The following is a 19,949-nucleotide window of genomic DNA, read 5'->3' as shown; positions in this document are numbered from 1 at the left end:
AAGGTCTCGCAGGTGTTAAGAATAACACAAACAGCGTTGTGACAGCAGACAGGAACAAGCTTTTAGTCTGACACTCTAACGCTCCCATAGAAGGATCTCATTTTCCCCAGATCCACCTCATAAGCCTTGATGCTACCTGTCCTGGTAGGGCAGGGAGAGGGTTGGGTTAGAGCAGGGATGGGATTAGGGTTAGGGCAGGGTTGGGGTTGGGGTTATGGCAGGGATGAGGTTGGGGTTGGGATTGGGGTTAGGGCAGGAATGGGGTTAGAGCTAGGGCAGGGATGGGGTTGGGGTTAGAGCAGGGATAGGGTTGGGTTTAGGGCAGGGATGGAGTCGGGGTTAGGGCAGGGTTAGCTATAATGAGCAGTACATTATTAGTAAGCATGTGGGTGTGTATTTGTGATTTTTCTCTCTCTCCCTCTCTCCCCCTCTCTCTCTCCCCCACTTCTCTCTGTAGATACATCTGTGCCGGTTTGGCTTCAATGAAACAAACTGACAAAAGGGAAGAAGCTATTAATACAGTAAAAGCCTTCCTCCAAGGAACCGGCACAAGCAGCATAAACACTTTTAACGGAGACAGACAAACTGGGCAGACTGACAAAATGGAGACAGACAAACTGGCAGACTAAATGACTGAACAAAATGGAGGCACTCACTGTTCTTCTCGGTCCGGGTCCTGACGGGCTCCTGCCCAGGAAGACATGGACACGGCCCCTCACACTTTAGAGAGATGGTCTTGCCTGAGCTGCACGCCTGGAAGTCCATCTTACACTGCAGAGAGACAGAGGGAATTGTGGGCACTGCCTACGTGACGGAAAGACAGAAGGCATCATGGGTAACACTCCTACCTTCTCCATGCTGCAGAGCGACAGAAAAGATTGTGGATAAGCAGGTTATTTAAAAGATGCAGAAGACATCGGGCTCCTTCCAATTGCTTATTTTACCCCTCCTCATTTACTTGGTCGGCTTGTGACCTGGAGATCATTCAGGTCCACCATCTTTAAGGATATTTGAATCTGTTAAATTCTCCCTGGATGAGCGAGGATGATCTAGGCCCCTGAAGGATGGTTTAGCGAGTCCAGGCTCCGAAATAAGCCACATCTGGAATTGATGTGACTTCAAACTGCTGCATGACAGAGCAAGGACCTTCCATCTATCTAATAATAAATGCATTACATTACATTACTGGCTTTTGGCAGACGCTCTTATCCACAGCTGATCTTATTGTGTCTACACCGGGGCTTGAACCGCTAACCTTCCTGCTCCCAGTCAAGCACCTTAGCCACAAGGTCATGGGCTGCCCCCACTACATTACATTACATTACAGGCATTTGGCAGACGCTCTTATCCAGAGCGACGAACAGTTGAGTAGACTAAGCAGGAGACAATCCTCTCCTGGAGCAATGCAGGGTTAAGGGCCTTGCTCAAGGGCCCAACGGCTGTGCGGATCTTATTGTGGCTATACCGGGGATCGCTACCACCGACCTTGCGGGTCCCAGTCATGTACCTTAACCACTAAGCTACAGGCTGCCTCGATTCCTCAATTCTCATATCTCCTCCCTGCATCTCTCCCTTGCATCCTCAGGTACTTTCCTTCCCTCAGTGAAGCTTGGAAGGCAGCAGCTTTTAAAAGACTTAATAGTGACAGGTTAGGAAACTACCTAGCCCATAAATAGATACAGATGAATAAGTAAAAAATACATCCAATAAAAACTGCCATCAATGAAGTATGTAAACATCATCTGCGGTATGGCTGAGCTGAACCTGCGGCCTTCCAGACATCACCGAGGGAAGGGGAGTACCATGGATGTCCTCGGCGGGGTGGAGTTCAGGAGCGAGGAAAGGTCGTGAGGAAGGGATGTGAGGAGTGAAAATAAGCGTTTGGAATGAACCCGTCGTGATTTGGAGACTTCTTTCAAGGAATCGAGACTGACAAGTGCAGATATGTTTCACTATTGCATCATGCCCCTGTCTGGAAATCTAAAAAAATCCTGAATTTAAAATATGAAAAGTCATACGTCTGTCGTGAGCTGAATGGCTGAGGATATCAAAGATATGGCGTGCACCCCATAAAAGTGATATTTCATACCTGCACATAAATGGTGCACATATGACATTGCTTACTCATGTATCCAGCAGATCGCCAGTGTCATAAGCATTAAAACCATCAATTTCAACTGAATTAAATTAAACTGAATCAAGTTCACAGGTTAATAATTCATGGAATTAATTTAAAAGAGCAATTTTTGTTAACCACCCACAGGCTTCTATTTTTTCGTTTTTCATTTTTTTCAATTACCAAGAAACCACACGGCAGTCGCCTCCTTATAATGGCCAACTTCCTAAAAGCCTTTACAAAAGTTCTGGCATAAACAAAGGTGCGGCATCGTCTGAATCGCTGTGCTCTGACACGGCCGATCTCCCATTGAAATGCAACTCATCATTCAACTAATGATATGAAATTATCAAAGAACACCGGTCCTGACATCCCTCATATTAACAGCCCGATTGTGTTATTAATCACAGTCTGAGCTGACAATGAACCGGTGTCAACGTATCGCACGACGGGCAGGAACACTAATACAATACGGATGAAAAATTGCAGGAGAAAACAAAGGAATTTTTTCGAAAAGTACAATGTGTTGCTCAGACTTCAATAATGGCTGAACACTTTTCTCCAGAGTTTACCCTGAGAAAAAAGGCCATTCTGAGCGACACTCCCGCCTCCTGTCCCTACCTCAGCCCTCACTCCGACATATTCAGCTTTCGCCGCTTCCATTTTAAATTCATCACCGCATCGTGACACTTCTTAGATAGCGACATTAATATCTCCTAATTAAATTTGCTGACAAAGGCTCAGTGGCTCCACTCCGCAGATATTGAATTACCCGTCCAGGAAAACCTATAAAATGTCTGCCACAAACCCAATTTGCTGACTGTACCATCTGGGTAAAACAACAGCTCTGAAAACACACCACAATCCATACAGTTCAAGCGCTTCAATTTCCCCAGAAAACAAAAAAGGCGGGCGGTAGAGGGAGACCCTTTTAAAAAGTTCAGCGACGCCACTTGTACTTAACGTTCCTTGCGCCTTCTGCGCGCGGTTTAATTTAAATCCGGCAAAAGCATAAATGTAATTGAAATCTGAGATATTAATCACTCGAGGCAAATCAAATAACACATAATAAATAAAAACGAGTTATCACGCAGTGGCTCCTCTGGAGTATCTCCAAGCAACACAGCGTGAGAGAGAGAGAGAAAGAGAGAGAGAGAGAGAGAGAGAGAGAGAGAGGGAGGGATAGAGAGGTAGGGAGGGAGAGAGTGTGTGATGAGAAAAGACCGACTTGTTTTACTGTAGGATTACTTTTCAATTGTTTCTGGCCTTAAATGTATGTTTTATAACATACTATATGCACGGAGTGTTTAGTCACGCTAATGAAACAAATTGAATTGAATTGTGTGAGAGAGAAATAGAGAGAGTGAGCGAGAGAGACCTAGAGAGAGAGAGAGAGAGAGAGAGAGAGAGAGAGAAATAGAGAGAGTGAGCGAGAGAGACCTAGAGAGAGAGAGAGAGAGACCTAGAGAGAGAGAGAGACCGAGAGAGAGAGAGAGAGAGACCTAGAGAGAGAGAGAGAGAGCTATAACACCCAAATCAAATACACGTGACCTCTTCCCAGGTCTGCAGTAACAGCCGAGGGGACTCAGAGCTCTCTGACACACACAGCGGAAGTTGGAACACACACACACACACACAGTTGGAAGCGTGTCATAACCCCGTCTCCTGTGTCGAGCGCGAGGCTGTCGTCCGCCCATCACTGCAGAAGCAGGAGCAGCAGGAAGGCTGAGTGACACGGCTCCCGGGACAGACCTCAGATATTTCCGTTTGCTCCTTTTTGGGTCGGTTATTTTTTTGGGACTGGGAGACCCAGATATATTTTCTAAACTCGCAATGCACTTGAGCTTTGAAGTGGTGTTTAATGGGGGAAAAAAAACATTTATAAAATTGCGGTCACAAGTCCCATGGTACCTGCTGCTGTTTTCAGCAAACACTGAAATTAATCTAGATCATTGTGAACGCAACCAATAGCTATAGTTCAACATCCAACAGAGCTGTTATGCTTTTTAAGGTACAATACAGTATTTACCATTTAAAAAATTTTTTGCCTACAATACAAGAATGTACTGTGGCTAAATTGGTTGGAAGCTGTACTGAATTTGCAAAAAACAAAAAAAAAACAAACCTTTCCAATGGTATTAACAGAGAGCAAACAAATTTGCCCAATACCCTGAAAAGCTGAATATCCAAACATACGAGCATCTACTCCATGCTCAACTCATCCATGAAGTTAAACAATGCTCAATACAAACCGCAGTCTTCTCCATGAGCAAATACTTGATCAGTGTGATGTGTTTTCCTTTCGGTGGTGGGATATTGTTTTGATATCATGTTTGTTCCATGTAATAATGATCTGTTGTATCTCCAGATTGAAGCTCTAAACTCTAAATTCGGCTTTGTTTGTCAAAGACTGGGGTTTCACCGTTGTGCGTTTGTTCTCTGTGTTTGTTATGTAAATGAAGCAGGAGGAGCTGTGGTAGGCCAGCAGGAGGTCAGAAGAGACGATACAAACTCAGCTCATTCCAGCCGCTTATTGTTCTCCCCTTTCTTCCATTCCTTGCTCCCGATCATCCGCCCTCTTTAAGAACATTCCAACCACTTAGATGTTCCTTCTAGGCGCTAGAAGTATAAGTTAGGAACTCCCAATCTTTCCCTCGAGCAAACCCTTTGCGGACGTTTTTTTATTTTACTTCGGAAAGCCTGACGTATAAACGATCCACCTCTGGATCCACCTACTCCCATCTGCCACACATCTGCCACGTCTGTAACTGAAGTGGCTTTGAACTGACGTTTGAAGGAGAAAGGGCATTCCAACCGATGGGTGGAGGCAAAAAAAGGAGAAAGAAAAAGAAAAAGTAGGAGACAAATAAGGGATTGGAATGAGCCCACAGTTTCTGGATAACTTCTTAGCACTGACTGATTGATTGTGTTGGCCTTTAAAACCCACGCCCTGAGCCAGCCCGTTGAGTTCGCATCTTCCCAATGCCTCTTCCTATCTGTCACCGGGGAGTCTTCTGTGAAGCGTGTTGTTTGTGAAATGCACTATCCAAAAACATTTGTGATGTGTCCAAGATTCTGCGCTTCCATACCCTTAACACTTCAACAACCAATTCCATCCATCCATCCATCCATTATCTTAACCCACTTATCCTGAACAGGGTTGCAGGGGGGCTGGAGCCTATCCCAGCATACATTGGGCGAAAGGCAGGAATACACCCTGGACAGGTCGCCAGTCCATCGCAGGGCACACACACCAGTCACTCACACACTCATACCTACGGGCAATTTAGACTCTCCAATCAGCCTAACCTGCATGTCTTTGGACTGTGTGAGGAAACCGGAGTACCCGGAGGAAACCCACGCAGACACGGGGAGAACATGCAAACTCCGCACAGAGAGGCCCCGGTCGACGGGGATTCGAACCCAGGACCTCCTTGCTGTGAGGTGGCAGTGCTACCCACTGCACCATCCGTGCCGCCAACAACCAATTCACACATGTATTTATTCATTTATTTTGGGGGGGTGACAAAAATGTATTAAATCAGATGTGAAAGTCCCACAAACTGGTCTGCTGCTCAGAGAACAGAAAGAACAAAGATTTTTTAACTTCTTAATTATTATCTGCAGGGTACTGCTGTGCGGTGTTTTGAGTGTCCAGATCCCAGGAAGCCTGACCAACCAGGCGACGGGAATGCGGATGGCATTTTCTGGTTTCTGGATTAATAGCCATTGTCACCGCCTGATTGGCCACGCATACGAGGCAGTGACATGGGTGACATAACACACAGTAAAGACCACCACCTGGCGTGCGTGTGGGGCCAGGGGACTGGAGGAGAGAGCAGCGAACGAGGGCGATAATGATCAGCGCTCCGAGCCCAAGTGTGGCGAGACCGAAGATAAACGCGTTTTTATCCACGCGCCGTTTCGCCGGCGGTATAAATCAAACGCCGCTCTTAATTCGCGTATCAGTATTCAGCGGATTTCGGCTCTAACCGAGAGAAATAAATCAGAAAGAGCGAGTGCTTATCTCCCTCTTTCAATCTCATTCGCGGCTCTCTCGCACCGCAAATCCCTCACAGGAGAATATCACCGCGCCCGGTGCCCGGCGCTGGAGAGGGAAGCCCGCGCGCGGAGCCTGAGAAGCGCACCGCAGCTGCTACCAGCCACTCGCCACGACGCCTCCTGGGGTGTATCCAGAGTAACCATGACAACTGCGAACCAAAGCCGCACCGATCTGTTTGCCTTCCCCAAAGCGAAGCGCAGTAGCGCTCTATATGCTTATTATACAACCTCAAATATTTCACTTTGCAGTCGTATAACAGTCGTCAGCACAGCGGTACTTTGAGGCACTTTAAAATACCGTGATAGACATTTAACCAGCATAGGGTTGTACACAGTCAAAATATTCAGAAATGTTTTAGAATATGCTAATCTATATTTGTACATGTTCTGCTGTACAATACTATAAAGCACGTAGTGAATGGCTGTTATCCAGACCAAGCTCTCACCACTACTGCATAGCTAATAAGACTAACGTAGCTAATGTAAACATGAAAATAAAGCCAAGGACCAGAGAAAAACATCCTGCATCAGCATCAAGAGACAACACCTTGAATAAGACCTAACAAATACCCAATGGAGAAGACCTTTTTTACAATTTTATTTATTTAACATTCTACCCACTTACTCAGTCAGATATTTAGATAAGAACCTTGGGTTAAGCACCTTGCTTGAGGGCCACAGCGGCCACTGCTGGCATCCAGCGACTGACTCGGTTAGAAACACAGCTGCTACGCGCATCACTCTCTGGACCTGCACTGGGGCTCTCTAACTGTGCCAGCCCCAGCCTCGGGCAGTCCCCGAAGCCCTTCCTTCTGATGTTCCCCGCAAAAATCATACGATTTTACACTTCTTTTTTTTTTTTTACAGAAAGGGAACCCGGTGTGAGAAGTTCAGCCTGGTCTTCGCCGCACATAAAGCGTAAAGCCAGCATACAGCCTTGTGTGGGAACGGCGGAACGGTCCCAGCGGGAGTAACTGCTTCCTCGTCAGAGCTGTGTCTCTCTGTAAAAGAACAGGGTAAACGCGATGCTTCTGCGGAGCTGCCCCTATTAAACGCGGTTTAGTGAGTGCAGGCGGTTCCGTCGCGGTCGTTTTGATCACGGAAATGCCTGCAGGGCCACAATGGGCCCCAATGAGAAGGAGCGTAGTGGTTAAGGTAAAGGACTGGGACACGCGAGGTCGGTGGTTCGATCCCCGGTGTAGCCACAATAAGATCCGCACAGCCGTTGGGCCCTTGAGCAAAGGCCTTAACCCTGCGTTGCTCCAGGGGAGGATTGTCTCCTGCTTAGTCTAACCAACTGTACGTCGCTCTGGATAAGAGCATCTGCCAAATGCCATTAATGTAATGTAATGTAGTGGGGGCAGCCTATCATCTTGTGGCTAAGGTGCTTGACTGGGAGCAGGAAGGTTAGCGGTTCTAGCCCCAGTGTAGACACAATAAAATCAGTGCAGCTGTTGGGCCCTTGAGCAAGGCCCTTAACCCTGCATCGCTCCAGGGGGGATTGGCCCTTGCTTAGTTGAATAAATGGTAAGTCACTTTAGATAAAAGTGTAATCTAAATAACTGTAATGAAATGTAATTACATTACATTACATTAATGGCATTTGGCAGACGCTCTTATCCAGAGCGACGCACAACAAAGTGCATACCCATAACCAGGGATAAGTGCGCTGAAAGACCCTAGAGGGAAGTACAATTTCAACTGCTACCTGCACAACAAAGATAAGGACCAGGGCCTATTTGTACTAAAAAAGTACATCACAGAAAGACAACAATTAAGGTTCACAGGGAGGTAGGGAGGGACAGGGAGAGGTGCTGCTTGAAGAGGTGGGTCTTCAGTTTGCGCTTGAAGATTGGAAGAGATTCTACAGTAATGTGTTGTGAGTTCATTCACAATGGAAGGCCAAACACTGACATCACGCCACCTTCTGTGCTACCCTTACAGTTATTCATGGGAAGGGGGGCACAATTAGGGCTGTCATCTTTAACCTCCCACTCCTTCTAAAAAATGCACACACGCATGCACATGCACACACACACACACACACACACACACACACACACAAATGCACACACCTCCAGCCAGTCACAGCAACACTAAAACACAGTAAAGAAACTTTCACTAAAATACCTTGCTGAAGTGTTGCTAAATGTGTCTGTAAATTAGTAATATCCTTTTAATAATGACATCTAATATTACCCTGTGGGCTCAAACAGATGGAATATCATTCTCAGGGGCTTTTGGAAAGACTTCGGTGCCTGCGAGCTCAAAACATTCATCTCAACAGCCATCTTATATTTTAAACCATCAAAGTTAACGACTAATCTATATTAATGAGCAGATTCAGCTCTCATAAAAGAAAGACACTTTGCATGTATAATGTATGAATTCTGTCAATTCAGGTCCTCCTCCACCAAGCTTCAAATATAATTTAGAGCGGTCTGTTATTTCTGACGGGTGCTGAAGGAGTTGTTGCTCAAAGAAGACTGGTGTATGTGTGTGTGCGCTAGGGCAGAATGCATTACTGATTTACTGAAGTCCGTTGGGCGGAGATTAGGGGTGGTATTATTGTGCGTGCGTGCATGCGTGTGTGTACAGAAATCATCGAAGTTTGGAGGAACTCAAAGCTGATTTTCAGGGTCAGTTTTCTTGCGTACTGAGGACAGTCAACTTGCTTATAAATGTCCAAATCTTTCGTGCCTTCTGCACACCAAAAACAGAAAAACATCCGTTTCTAAGCAACCACTGATCCCTTCCCTTAATCCATGCCCGCGGCTGATGTATACCGAATGTAAATCTGACTCTAGTGCAAATGATTTGATAAAACATTGATCGTCCTGCTTGAATTTCAAAGCCACCATTGATTTATTTAACATGCCTACAGTGGGGTCATCCAGGGAAATGTACACAAATTGCCTCCGGTCATAGCGTTGGTAGAGTTGAGGAAACTGGCTCTTTTTTAAAGTCCCTGCCCGCTGCAGCAGTGTAGCAGGTCCTGTAGACAGAGTGTCAGCCTGCTGGGGGAGAAGCGTTCGGGGAGACACCTGTCTGTCAGAGATAACGGGGCTTCAGGTCGGCTAAACTCACTGTACTCTCTGAGACGCACCTGGGGGCACGCCCTGGGGAACAGAGAGGGAACCTCCGTCTGAGTGGCAGTCCAAATGTGAGAGAGTCCAAATGTGTGGCCACAAACGTTCTGATGTACAGTACTGTGCAAATGTCTAGGAACCCTAGATTGTTTTTACATTAAAAAAAACAACAAAAAAAAAAATATATATATATATATATATATATATATATATATATATATATTTGGTCTTAGGTGGTTATTGTTTGTATTCACACAGTAGTGTGTCAGGAGATTTGCAGATTTTTAACTTCTAATTGAGGTTTGCAAACTTAATTCATCCATCCATCCATCCATCCATCCATTATCTGAACCCGCTTATCCTGAACAGGGTCGCAGGGGGGCTGGAGCCTATCCCAGCATACATTGGGCGAAAGGCAGGAATACACCCTGGACAGGTCGCCAGTCCATCGCAGGGCACACACACCATTCACTCACACACTCATACCTATGGGCAATTTAGACTCTCCAATCAGCCTAACCTGCATGTCTTTGGACTGTGGGAGGAAACCGGAGTACCCGGAGGAAACCCACGCAGACACGGGAACAGCATGCAAACTCCGCAAACTTAATTCCAAAGAATTTAATTTTACAGATACATTTTTGTATTTCATTACATACTAGGTAAAATTACTTTTCAAAATAAAAACCTGAATTTTGAAAGAATCTCAGCCGCATGGAATTTATTTATTTATTTATTTATTTAAGTTTCTGCAAAGAAAATATTTTTCAATTGATCACCATGGCAGACATGCATTAGGAATAAAATGTGTCCACAATTATAAAACAATGAAAAAAAATTTTTAAATGATAAGCCTATTTTTAACATTACAATTTAAAATACTGTTTCTTGCATGTTGGTGTTTTAGACATACATTAATCCTTGTTGATGGGATGGAGCACATTTTCTAGCTTGATTTCAGCTGGGTCAAATACCTAATTGTTTTGTATTCAAATACTTTTCTGTGCTCAGTTGATCTTGCCTGGTGCACTTGAGCCAACCCAGAGGGCCAGAAGGTGGGGTTTGCACTTTTGAGAGTATTTTAATCATTTAATCATAGTTTTCTGCACTTGAGCTTGGAGCCTATGACATATTTGACCCACGTCTGTTTCAGACCGCTGCGTTGCATCAGAGAAAGCTGTGTGAATACGGCCATTGCTGGGATCTTTACACAAACACATGAATGCTATTTCATTGACTTAAAAGGGCAGGACACTGCCTTTAAACACAAAACCCAGACTGTACTGTGTGGAGCACCCTGGCCATGAATCCACTGAGGCCTCCTTAACCGCTCACTGATTCTGAATGAGAACAATTCCATCGTAATTGTTTCACAGCAAGTGGGTCCAAGTGCTGCAAGGTGAAAAATATACTTGGAGGAGAGTAAAAAAAAACATATATATATATCCCACGTAATCTCAGGGCAGGTATGTGAAGTAGTTTGCAACATTGAGATTGACTCGTTAATGAATTCTGGAAAGGTGTATGGCGGGTGGGGGATGGGGGTGTCCTTCGGGGGAGTGTGGGGGGGGGGGGGGGGGGGAGGGCGAGGACACTATTACTGCCTACTGTGCACAGCCTAGGAAACAACATCAACATCAATCACCTCAGCTTTACCTATGCAGACATTTAACTGTTTTCCCAACGCTACCCTAACTGCCTGTCTGCTCCGTGGGTAGAGCGGAGCTTTCGCTGTGCTTTGCTTAGGTGAGATTTTATGAGAGAATAAACTGCCTTTCAAGATGGCCGAGAATACAGTGTTCCTAGGCAGCACTGCTTTGTGGTTAGGGAAGTTATGTAGCCCATCGAGAAAGAACCTCGCCGGGTCTGCCCTGGAGTGAGGTGTGTAACCTCAACAACTACAGCACATATCCTGCAGTAATAAACCCAAAAATGTGAAAATAGCTTCAGGGAGAATTTTGCACAGGATGGCTCTCAGCACACTGTGCGTGTGAAATGCCTGCATGCAGAAGAAGAATGAATAACAATAACGGACGGAATTTATATAACCGTTTTGATGATCTCAAAATGCTTCACAGCGACTGTGTTGTACACACACACACAGCTGATGAGGTGAGAATGTAAAGGAGAACAGTGACCCCCAAACTAGAGTACCGAGCAGTGTTCTGTACTGCATGTTTGAAGCAGACCTGAGTCAAGTACAAAATAGTTTTGGATTAAAATACTTTTCTGTGCTTAAATGACCTTGCCAGGTACAACTGAGCCAACCAAGATGACAAGAAGGCATTGTTTGCACTTTCTGAGAGTATTTCAGAGGTTGTAATATGCCAAACAATTAGGTACTTGGCCCAGGTGTGGTCTGAAGTATAGTGCCGCAACAAACCAGCGTCAACAAGCAGCAGATGGGCTCCCCTACTGAGTCAGGTTCTGCTCAAGGTTTCTTCCTGTTAGCCAGGGAGTTTTTCCTTGCCATTGTTGCCCTTGGCATACTCTTGGGGACCGGTTTCTCTGTAAAGCTGCTTTGTGACAAAGGCCCTTTGTTAAAAGCGTATACAAATAAAAATTGACTGATTGATTGAAACAGTGAACAATAGTGTTCCACATGTGGGGAGCATTAAAAAGCAGCACGGTGAGATGTAGTGTGCTGCCTATTAGAAGTGTCTCACGGTCTACATATTGGGAGTACAGCAGGATGGTAAATGGTTGGCATTTATATAGCGCCTTTATCCAAAGCGCTGTACAATTGATGCTTCTCCATTCACCCGTTCATACACACACTCACACACCGACGGCGATTGGCTGCCATGCAAGGTGCCGACCAGCTCGTCAGGAGCATTTGGGGGTTAGGTGTCTTGCTCAGGGACACTTCGACACAGCCCAGGCGGGGGATCGAACCGGCAACCCTACGACTGCTCTTAGCGCCTGAGCCATGTCGGGCAGTATCTCCCATGCTTGAAGTAGACACAGTGGAGAGTGCTGCACACTGGGAGTGCAGTGGAGTACAGTGTCCCTGATGGGGGACTGCAGTGCCCCACACGTTTTGAGTACAGCTCAGCCTATTGTCCGCCATTTTGTGTCTGGCTCGCCGCGATCTGATCCCCCGTCGCTCAGCGGGAAAGAACAGATGAGGACTGACACTGCAATCTCTCTCCTTCAATTTGAAAAGATGAGCAACTCTGAGAGGCTTATTCCGAAAACAGCATAACAACCGGCAGAGCAAAAGGCCCCATTGATTTCCTGCACAGGCATCCCATTAATAATGCCTGCGTTATAGAGGTGCAGGAGATTACAGGACGGGGGTGGGGAGGTGAGGTGTGGGAGTATTTAGCCATTATGGCATGTGCGCTTTTCCCAGGCCGGGGGGGGGGTGAGGGTGTGGAGGTGGGGGAGGCAGTTTATCAGACCGGGGGGAAAGCTAACAGAGGGGCAGGGAGACCATCCTGAAATCAGTAATCCAACACTTCTGACACGGCCATTTCCTGACCTCCGCCAATCTCTGTGGCTACTGAGTCCTACAGTGCAGTCCGTAAGTAATTGGACAGTGGAACAATTTCTGTTCTTTGGGCTCTGTACTCCCAAGACATTGGATTTAAAATGAAACAATGACTATGAGGACTATCAGCCATCGAGGATTACCAAAAAACCCCCCCAAAAAACACAAAGTTTGTCATAACGTCATTTACTGAACACGACTGCTCTCACGGCTACCAACGCACCCAGGACAGAGCAAGGATGGAGTGTGGCCAAATAAACCCTCCCATCCTACACCCTCCAGAAGGGTCACTCATAACACTGAATGCAATGTTTCATCAACCCACGGCTTTGTTAACGAGAAAACGTCAGCCAGGCCATACATCCCCTCAGCACGGTACATCCATAACCTGCAGTGTGCAGATATAAACCCAATAGGGCCGACAATTCACTCAGGGCGTAACTCACTGCGAGTACACGGGTCCCAGGTGTGTTTGGGCATAAGTATGAATTCTAAGAGGGGAGAGAATCTGAGCAGGAGACACAGAACATGTAGGAGGGTGGGGCTGTGGCCTGGGCGAGCTGACGCTCCGGAGGGCCAGGGAGACAGCGTCTGCTCACAGCTCGGGAGAGCTCACAGGTCCGGGAGAGCTCACAGGTCCGGGAGAGCTCACAGGTCCGGGAGAGCTCACCTTGGAGGAGTACGTGTGTCCGTCTGACCCGCACACCGTGCTGGGGTGGACCACCGGACACGCTCTGCATTTCCCATGATGCACCGCTCCCATCCAGTGTTTATGAGGCAGGCCACCTCTCCTAGGCTTCCCGCTGTATCGTATGACAGAGAGAGAGAGAGAGAGAGAGAGAGAGAGGGAAAGAGAGACGGAGAGAGGGAGTAAGAGGGGGGAGGAGGGGGTGAGAGAGATAGAGGGAAAGAGGGATAGAGAGGGAAAGAGGTAGAGAAGGAGAGAGAGGTAGAGAGAGAGAGAAAGAGAGAGATAGAGAATGGGCATTAAAGAGGATGTAAATGCTAAAACAGGATTAAAAACACATTTGGCCAAAGTAGGAAAAGGCCATTAGAAAGCCACACAGACAATGACCTTCACTTAGTCACCGTCTCAAAGCCTAGAGGCTCAGTAACACAGGCACCAAACTGCACTGCTCTATCATTACAGTTATTATTATTATTATTATAAATACTGGTATGATTATGATTATTATTATTGTCATAGTATTATTATTACTATTAATGTAACTATATTATTATTACTACTACCATTATTATCACTACTAATATTACTATTAATATTAGCAATATTAGCTATTGTTATTACTACTGATATTACTTTTATTATTGTGATTATTCCTATCAATATTACTATTATGCTGATGATTATTAATATTATTGTTGTTATTATTATTATTATTATTATTATTATTATTATTATTATCTTTATGGGAATACAGAACAAAGACAGGGATGTACCGTGTCAATTCACAGCAAAGAGATAGGAAAAAGGATAGAAACCAGTAAAAATAGAACTGAAAGAAATATTAGAAATACGGTAATTAAAACAACGCCAGATTTGAAACAAACATGGCAAAAAATTTGTGATGTGCAATTAAAATGAAAGAACTACTCCCATGAGCAGAGTGGTGGCGGGAAAGCCAGATCCATCCAAGTAGAACCTCGGCAAGATGACATGAACATATGTTGGAGGATTACAATTATATTCCTGTGCTTTTTTTAAACTAATCATCTTTGTTTCATTACTTACACACCTACATGGCTCCTGCTTAGCTGCTTCTCTCCACTCATGTGAACCACCTCCAGTCCTGACGCAATATAAGAATGATCACTCCTGAACATTCATATACATAGCCATCTATTACCTATTCAAATATTTTAATATATACATTTGAAAAGTACAATCCATTTTTTTGAACTAAGTGTCAAAGAATTGGGATTTTTCTTTCCTGGTGACCTTTGACCCCCAGCTATGCCTTTCCTGCCTCCATGCATCACCTCTTGGCTTCCATCGATTTCAGAGTCTGGAAAGTTCAACTGAAGTGACCCTCACAAGTGCTCCTAACTTTTATTTTTGCGCAAATCAATAAACACTATAACTATAGGTGCACTTGCAAAGTTATCCAGCCATGTTTTGTGGCCTGAAGTCACACCTTAATAATTAAAAAGTTTTAGTACAAGAGCCTAAATGCAAAACATGCTAGAATGAACTAAAACACACAACATTCATTCACCGAGTATTATGTAGCCAATGTCTTGTCTCTTCAACAAGGAATCAAAATGAGACTGTTATAATTATGAATTCATGAATTCATTCAGCTCTGGAATCACCTTGCCAAAGTTTTAAGATGAAAGAATTGCTGCTCTGAGACCAAATCTAAGCAACTGAACCATAAATTTATTTTTGCCAATTATCTGTTGGGGAGAGGCTCAAGGTTTCTGAGAGACTTCCATTCTTTAATTCTCCATAAATGAAGTGTGGGGAAGGTGAGCCTAAAAGACTGAGCAGGCCAGATGACACACACACACGCACACACACACATAGATAACAAATACACACATAACACACACAGATAACACACGCACAGATAACGCACACATACAGAGATAACAAACACACAGATAACAAACACACAGAAAGCATACACCCATATAACTCACACACAGATAACACAGACATTTTACATTTACATTTACATTTTAGTCATTTGGCAGACGCTTTTAATCCAAAGCGATTTACAGACAGATAACGCACACACAGACAATGCACACACATAGATAACATGCACTAGGATAACACGCACGCAGATAACACATACACACAAAGGGAGCACACCAGAAGAAGACTGCAATTCAGATTTACACCAGATTTACAATATTCATCCCCAATGAGCAATTTTCCACCTCTCCTGCTGCCTAATAACGTGGAATAATTTATACATAATTAATCAGCTTGACTGAAAGATTCTCTAACAAATTTTTGATACTTAAATTACTGCTTAAATTCATTGAGATGGACAAAAAAAGTTAAGGAGCAGAATGGCATCTGACTGGTGCAAAGTTTTTTAATCAGCAGTATGTTACAGTGCAGCCATGATGGAGCTTGCAGCACTTGAAATGGCCTAGTCATGGCAGACGCACATATGCACACAGACATGCATGCGCACACACACACACACACACACACACACACACACACACACACACACACACACACACACATGCCTGAGGCCCTACAATTTTGCCCTTCATTTCATATTCCATACAAATCAGAAGAGAAACAGTCTGAAGGTTAAGGCACTGATGTATTCATAGAATAACAGAATAGGCTCCTTGGCCTGATCTCACTTCAGCCGAAGTGAGCAGTACACACACACACACACACACACACACACACACACCTTCCTCATCAGGACATTGTCTACACAAGCAGGCAAAGCTCCCAGGCGCCATTATCAGGGCTGTGCATCTACAGCATTGGCTGCACACTCACGACAGTAATGAGCAGACCGGGGATCCAGGAAGTCAATCAGGTAAGCTCCATAAACAGATGATTCTGGGGTGACTGAGGAGCCCCATTAACTGCAGCCATTTTGATAAAGTGACTGGGAATGGCTGAAATAACAATTAAGCACTTGACTTGAGTCTGAAATTTTAAGCCATAGCATCCCACTCAGAAAAATCTGCAGGTAAAATGCCTCTGGAGTCCCATGAAATATTCCTGTCCATATTGATCACCAGACTTTATAATTCAAGTCTTCGGTAAATTACAGATTCAACCAAAGAAGAAGAATACACCTAAAAAATATTTAACAAATACACTGAGCACAAATAGTAGGTAGATGTGTACATTAATGCAAATATTTAATCAGCCAATCGTGTGGTAGCAACTAAATGCATAAAAGCATGCAAACATGGTCAAGAGGTTCGACTGTTTTTCAGACCAAATGTCAGAATGGGGAAGAAATGTGATCTAAGTTACTTTGACCATGGAATGATTGTTGGTGCCAGACAGGGTGGTTTGAGTATCTCAGACACTGCTGATCTTCTGGGAACAGTCTCTAGAGTTTGCAAGTTTGCAAGTTGCAGTTTTGTGTGCAGCAGTACTGTGGGTGAATACACCTTGTTAATGAGATACTTCAGTGGAGAAGGGCCAGACTGGTCAAAGCTGACAGGACCGCAAATATTACATCACATACTCCCATTACAACAGTGGTATGCAGAAGAGCATCTCCGAACACAAAACGCATCAAACCTCCAACCAGGTGAAAATCAGAACAGGAAAGCCCCAGCATGAACTCAGCTCTATCATGTGAACAAGAAGAGAGAAGAAAATCAATACCACACTGACAACAAAGGGGTAATGGGCATTGTCAGTGTCCAGCACAAAAGACAGAGAAAAACACACACAGAGGAGCGCAACAGTGCCACAGCATGCGCAGAGTCAAATCTAGCACAGATCCCAGTGTGCATAACATCTAGGATTTAAGAAAGTAGTTTACAAAACAAGAAACAAGAAGTGCTAAGGCTACACTTTCAAGAATCAACAGAAACTAGTACTTCAGCTTCAGCTCCAGAATTCTTTATATCTCAGTTTTGTTTTCTTAAAGCATTAAGTATCCAGTCTTATCCAGGGAGAAGGATGTTCATGGTATATGAGGCAGTGCATTGTAAAAGTGATTTGAACATTTCTGATGATTAGCTACCAATATGCTATTATTTTTATTTTATTTCTGAAATAAATCAAGACTCATAAATATTTGTGTATCAAGGCATTTTTTATATTTAGAATGAATATGTACCTTGAGTCAAATTTGTTCAATGTCCAGCTTAGACGCTTAGAAATGGTTAACAAAGCGAAGTCCCAATATCCTGTTAAACGTGGGCACAGTACTATGTCTCCATGGTGACACATTGCCCTTTCCATGTGAACAGACACTTGCGTGTTCGTCTTCATCGGTGTGAAGCTGTAATAATGTTCAGCTCTTGAGCATCCTCACAGAAAAGGTCTATGACATCTTCTCCCAAATGCCAAAAGGCATTGCACTCAAAAATAAAATCAAAAACAGTCAGCTTCAAGTCTGTCATTTAGATAGTATTTTTTTTAAATGTTTTAAGGTCCTTATTAGAGGATTTTAAAGCCTCCATGAATTCAGTCAAGTGAAATGAGAATGAGGGAAATGCCAATAAACACACACCACCTGGGATTCAGTCACCCTTCTTCAGTGACTTTGACTTGAAAAGTGAAAGCAAGCTTTACTATTCTTCTCGACAAAAAGACAGCTTGATGTTTTAATGTTGGTGATTTGCCAACCCGTGTTTGCTCAAATAGGACAAACACATGCATTTATGCATGAGTTAAAAGAAAGGGGCAAATGTTGTTTGAATCCTGGCCACAAACTGAAAAATGCAATCAGATTGGAGATGTGCATTTCAATGACCTACGGAAAGGAAGCCAATTTGGTTTATTTTAATTCAGCCTAGTTACATATTTTGGACTTAGTTAGAAGCGAGTAGCTTTAGCTGAACTTTCCTGACTTGCCTGAAATCAATATTAATTCACACGAGGTGATATGAACAGGAATGGAAAATTAGGGTAGATGTCTCAGCCAGAAAGACAAATCAAAATCTACAGAATAATCCATAACAAAAACAAAATAGTGGAGGACTGGCTCCTGCTTAGTCAAATCAACATTAAGTTGCTTTGGATAAAGGCGTCAGCAAAATAGCTGTAACGCAATGTAATGGTTGACCGGAGTAGTGCTGACGTGACACTGCTTGTGTAGCGTGGTTAGCTCGGCTAGTTCGCTAGTAAGCACTGATGGTGCAGTGAAAGCGAAGGCTGGTAGCAGGTTATCGCGATAACACTCCCCGATGACGTAACCCTCAAATTCAAAAGAACGTTGTTGCCCTTGGCGAGAGGCGAGTTTGTCTTTAGCTGACTGATCTTTTTTTCAACTTGAAATTTGATGACAAAGTTTGTAATGAGTGAAAGGTTGTTTCTTCATGCAAAATAGTTTTATACAATAGAAAATTAAATCAAGCTGCTTTATTTTAGGGGTTTAGTGAAGGACAAGGGGAGTATACAGAATGTAAAGACTACACAGGGGTTAAAGCTGGAGCACAGGAAAGGCAAACACCCTCCAGACGCGAGCCCCTCTCTCGGCCTGCCCCAGTGACACTGCATTCATGAATTCTGAAGCTGATTGAGTCCTCATCATAAGCAGAATGAAATAACGCACTACTTGTATTGTTGTCACGGTCTTTATTATGTCTTTGTATTAGACCCAATCAGATCTCCGCTATACTGACAAACGGACTTGGGTGTGATATGCGCACAGATCTCTGGTTTCCGTGGGAATGGGGATGGTGGTGGAGGGGAAGGGCGGTGGGGTGGGGTGGGGTGTAGAACGGGGCGATTGAAAGCTCGGCCACTGCAGCGATCTGAGCCCCATCTGTTGGCAGGACAGAGACCAGACCCGGGCAAGCTGCCACAGCTGCTCCCATCGGGGGAGGAGGGTTTCTGGCAGGGGGGATGGATGGATGAAGGGAGAGATTGAGAGAGAGAGAGAGAGAGAGAGAGAGAGCACATACCAGCAGGTTCCCTCTCGCTCTGTCGCTCCTGTTTATCAGATTTGAGGTGGCGGAGCTGAATTTAGCTCCCTCCCTTCCCCTGCCCGGTACGACTGCAGCCAGAGCTCAGCGGGAAATCAGCCGTTCATTAGCGGGAGACGTCTTCGCTCTCCACGTACGTAACCGAGGGGGGCGGCTTTGGTTACGCGTTAAAGGATTCTGAGAAATTGAATTCCAATGGGGGGGGGTATCAGGGCCTTCTCAGTTATGTCCATAAGATCAGCGCTGGGGCGAACTGCCCTCGTCTGTACGACACATCTGGGTGCAACACCTTCCTCCCTGGCTTGGGCAAGGGGAACGCTGGTCCCCAGTGGTGGTGTGTCAAATCTCTCAGAGCTCCTTAGAGGTCAGCTCTAGGTCAGAGATTGTACTGACGGACATCCAGCACACCCTGTGGCTCTCCAGGACCAGGAGTGAGGACCCCAGCACACCCGGTGGCTCTCCAGGACCAAGAGCGAGGGCCCAGTACACCCTGCGGCTCTCCAGGACCAGGAGTGAGGACCCCAGCACACCCTGCAGCTCTCCCGGGCCAGAGGTGCTGACCCTGGCCCTT

The 19,949-nt window shown here is 44.8% G+C and overlaps 1 protein-coding gene across 1 annotated transcript in view; it reads right to left on the bottom strand.

The window, feature by feature from the left end:
• spock1 (SPARC (osteonectin), cwcv and kazal like domains proteoglycan 1) overlaps nucleotides 1-19,949 on the bottom strand; it is a 218,133-nt gene that overhangs the window by 51,564 nt on the left and 146,620 nt on the right. Inside the window, exons 6-7 of the mRNA XM_061234038.1 lie at nucleotides 13,431-13,563; nucleotides 657-771 (exon numbers count right to left, since the gene is read on the bottom strand). Of these exons, the coding sequence (XP_061090022.1) occupies nucleotides 657-771; nucleotides 13,431-13,563 (248 nt within the window). The remainder of the gene's footprint in view (nucleotides 1-656; nucleotides 772-13,430; nucleotides 13,564-19,949) is intronic.

This window comes from Conger conger, chromosome 3, assembly GCF_963514075.1.
Source record: "Conger conger chromosome 3, fConCon1.1, whole genome shotgun sequence".
NCBI lineage: Eukaryota > Metazoa > Chordata > Actinopteri > Anguilliformes > Congridae > Conger > Conger conger.
This window is presented reverse-complemented; position numbering and strand designations above follow the sequence as displayed.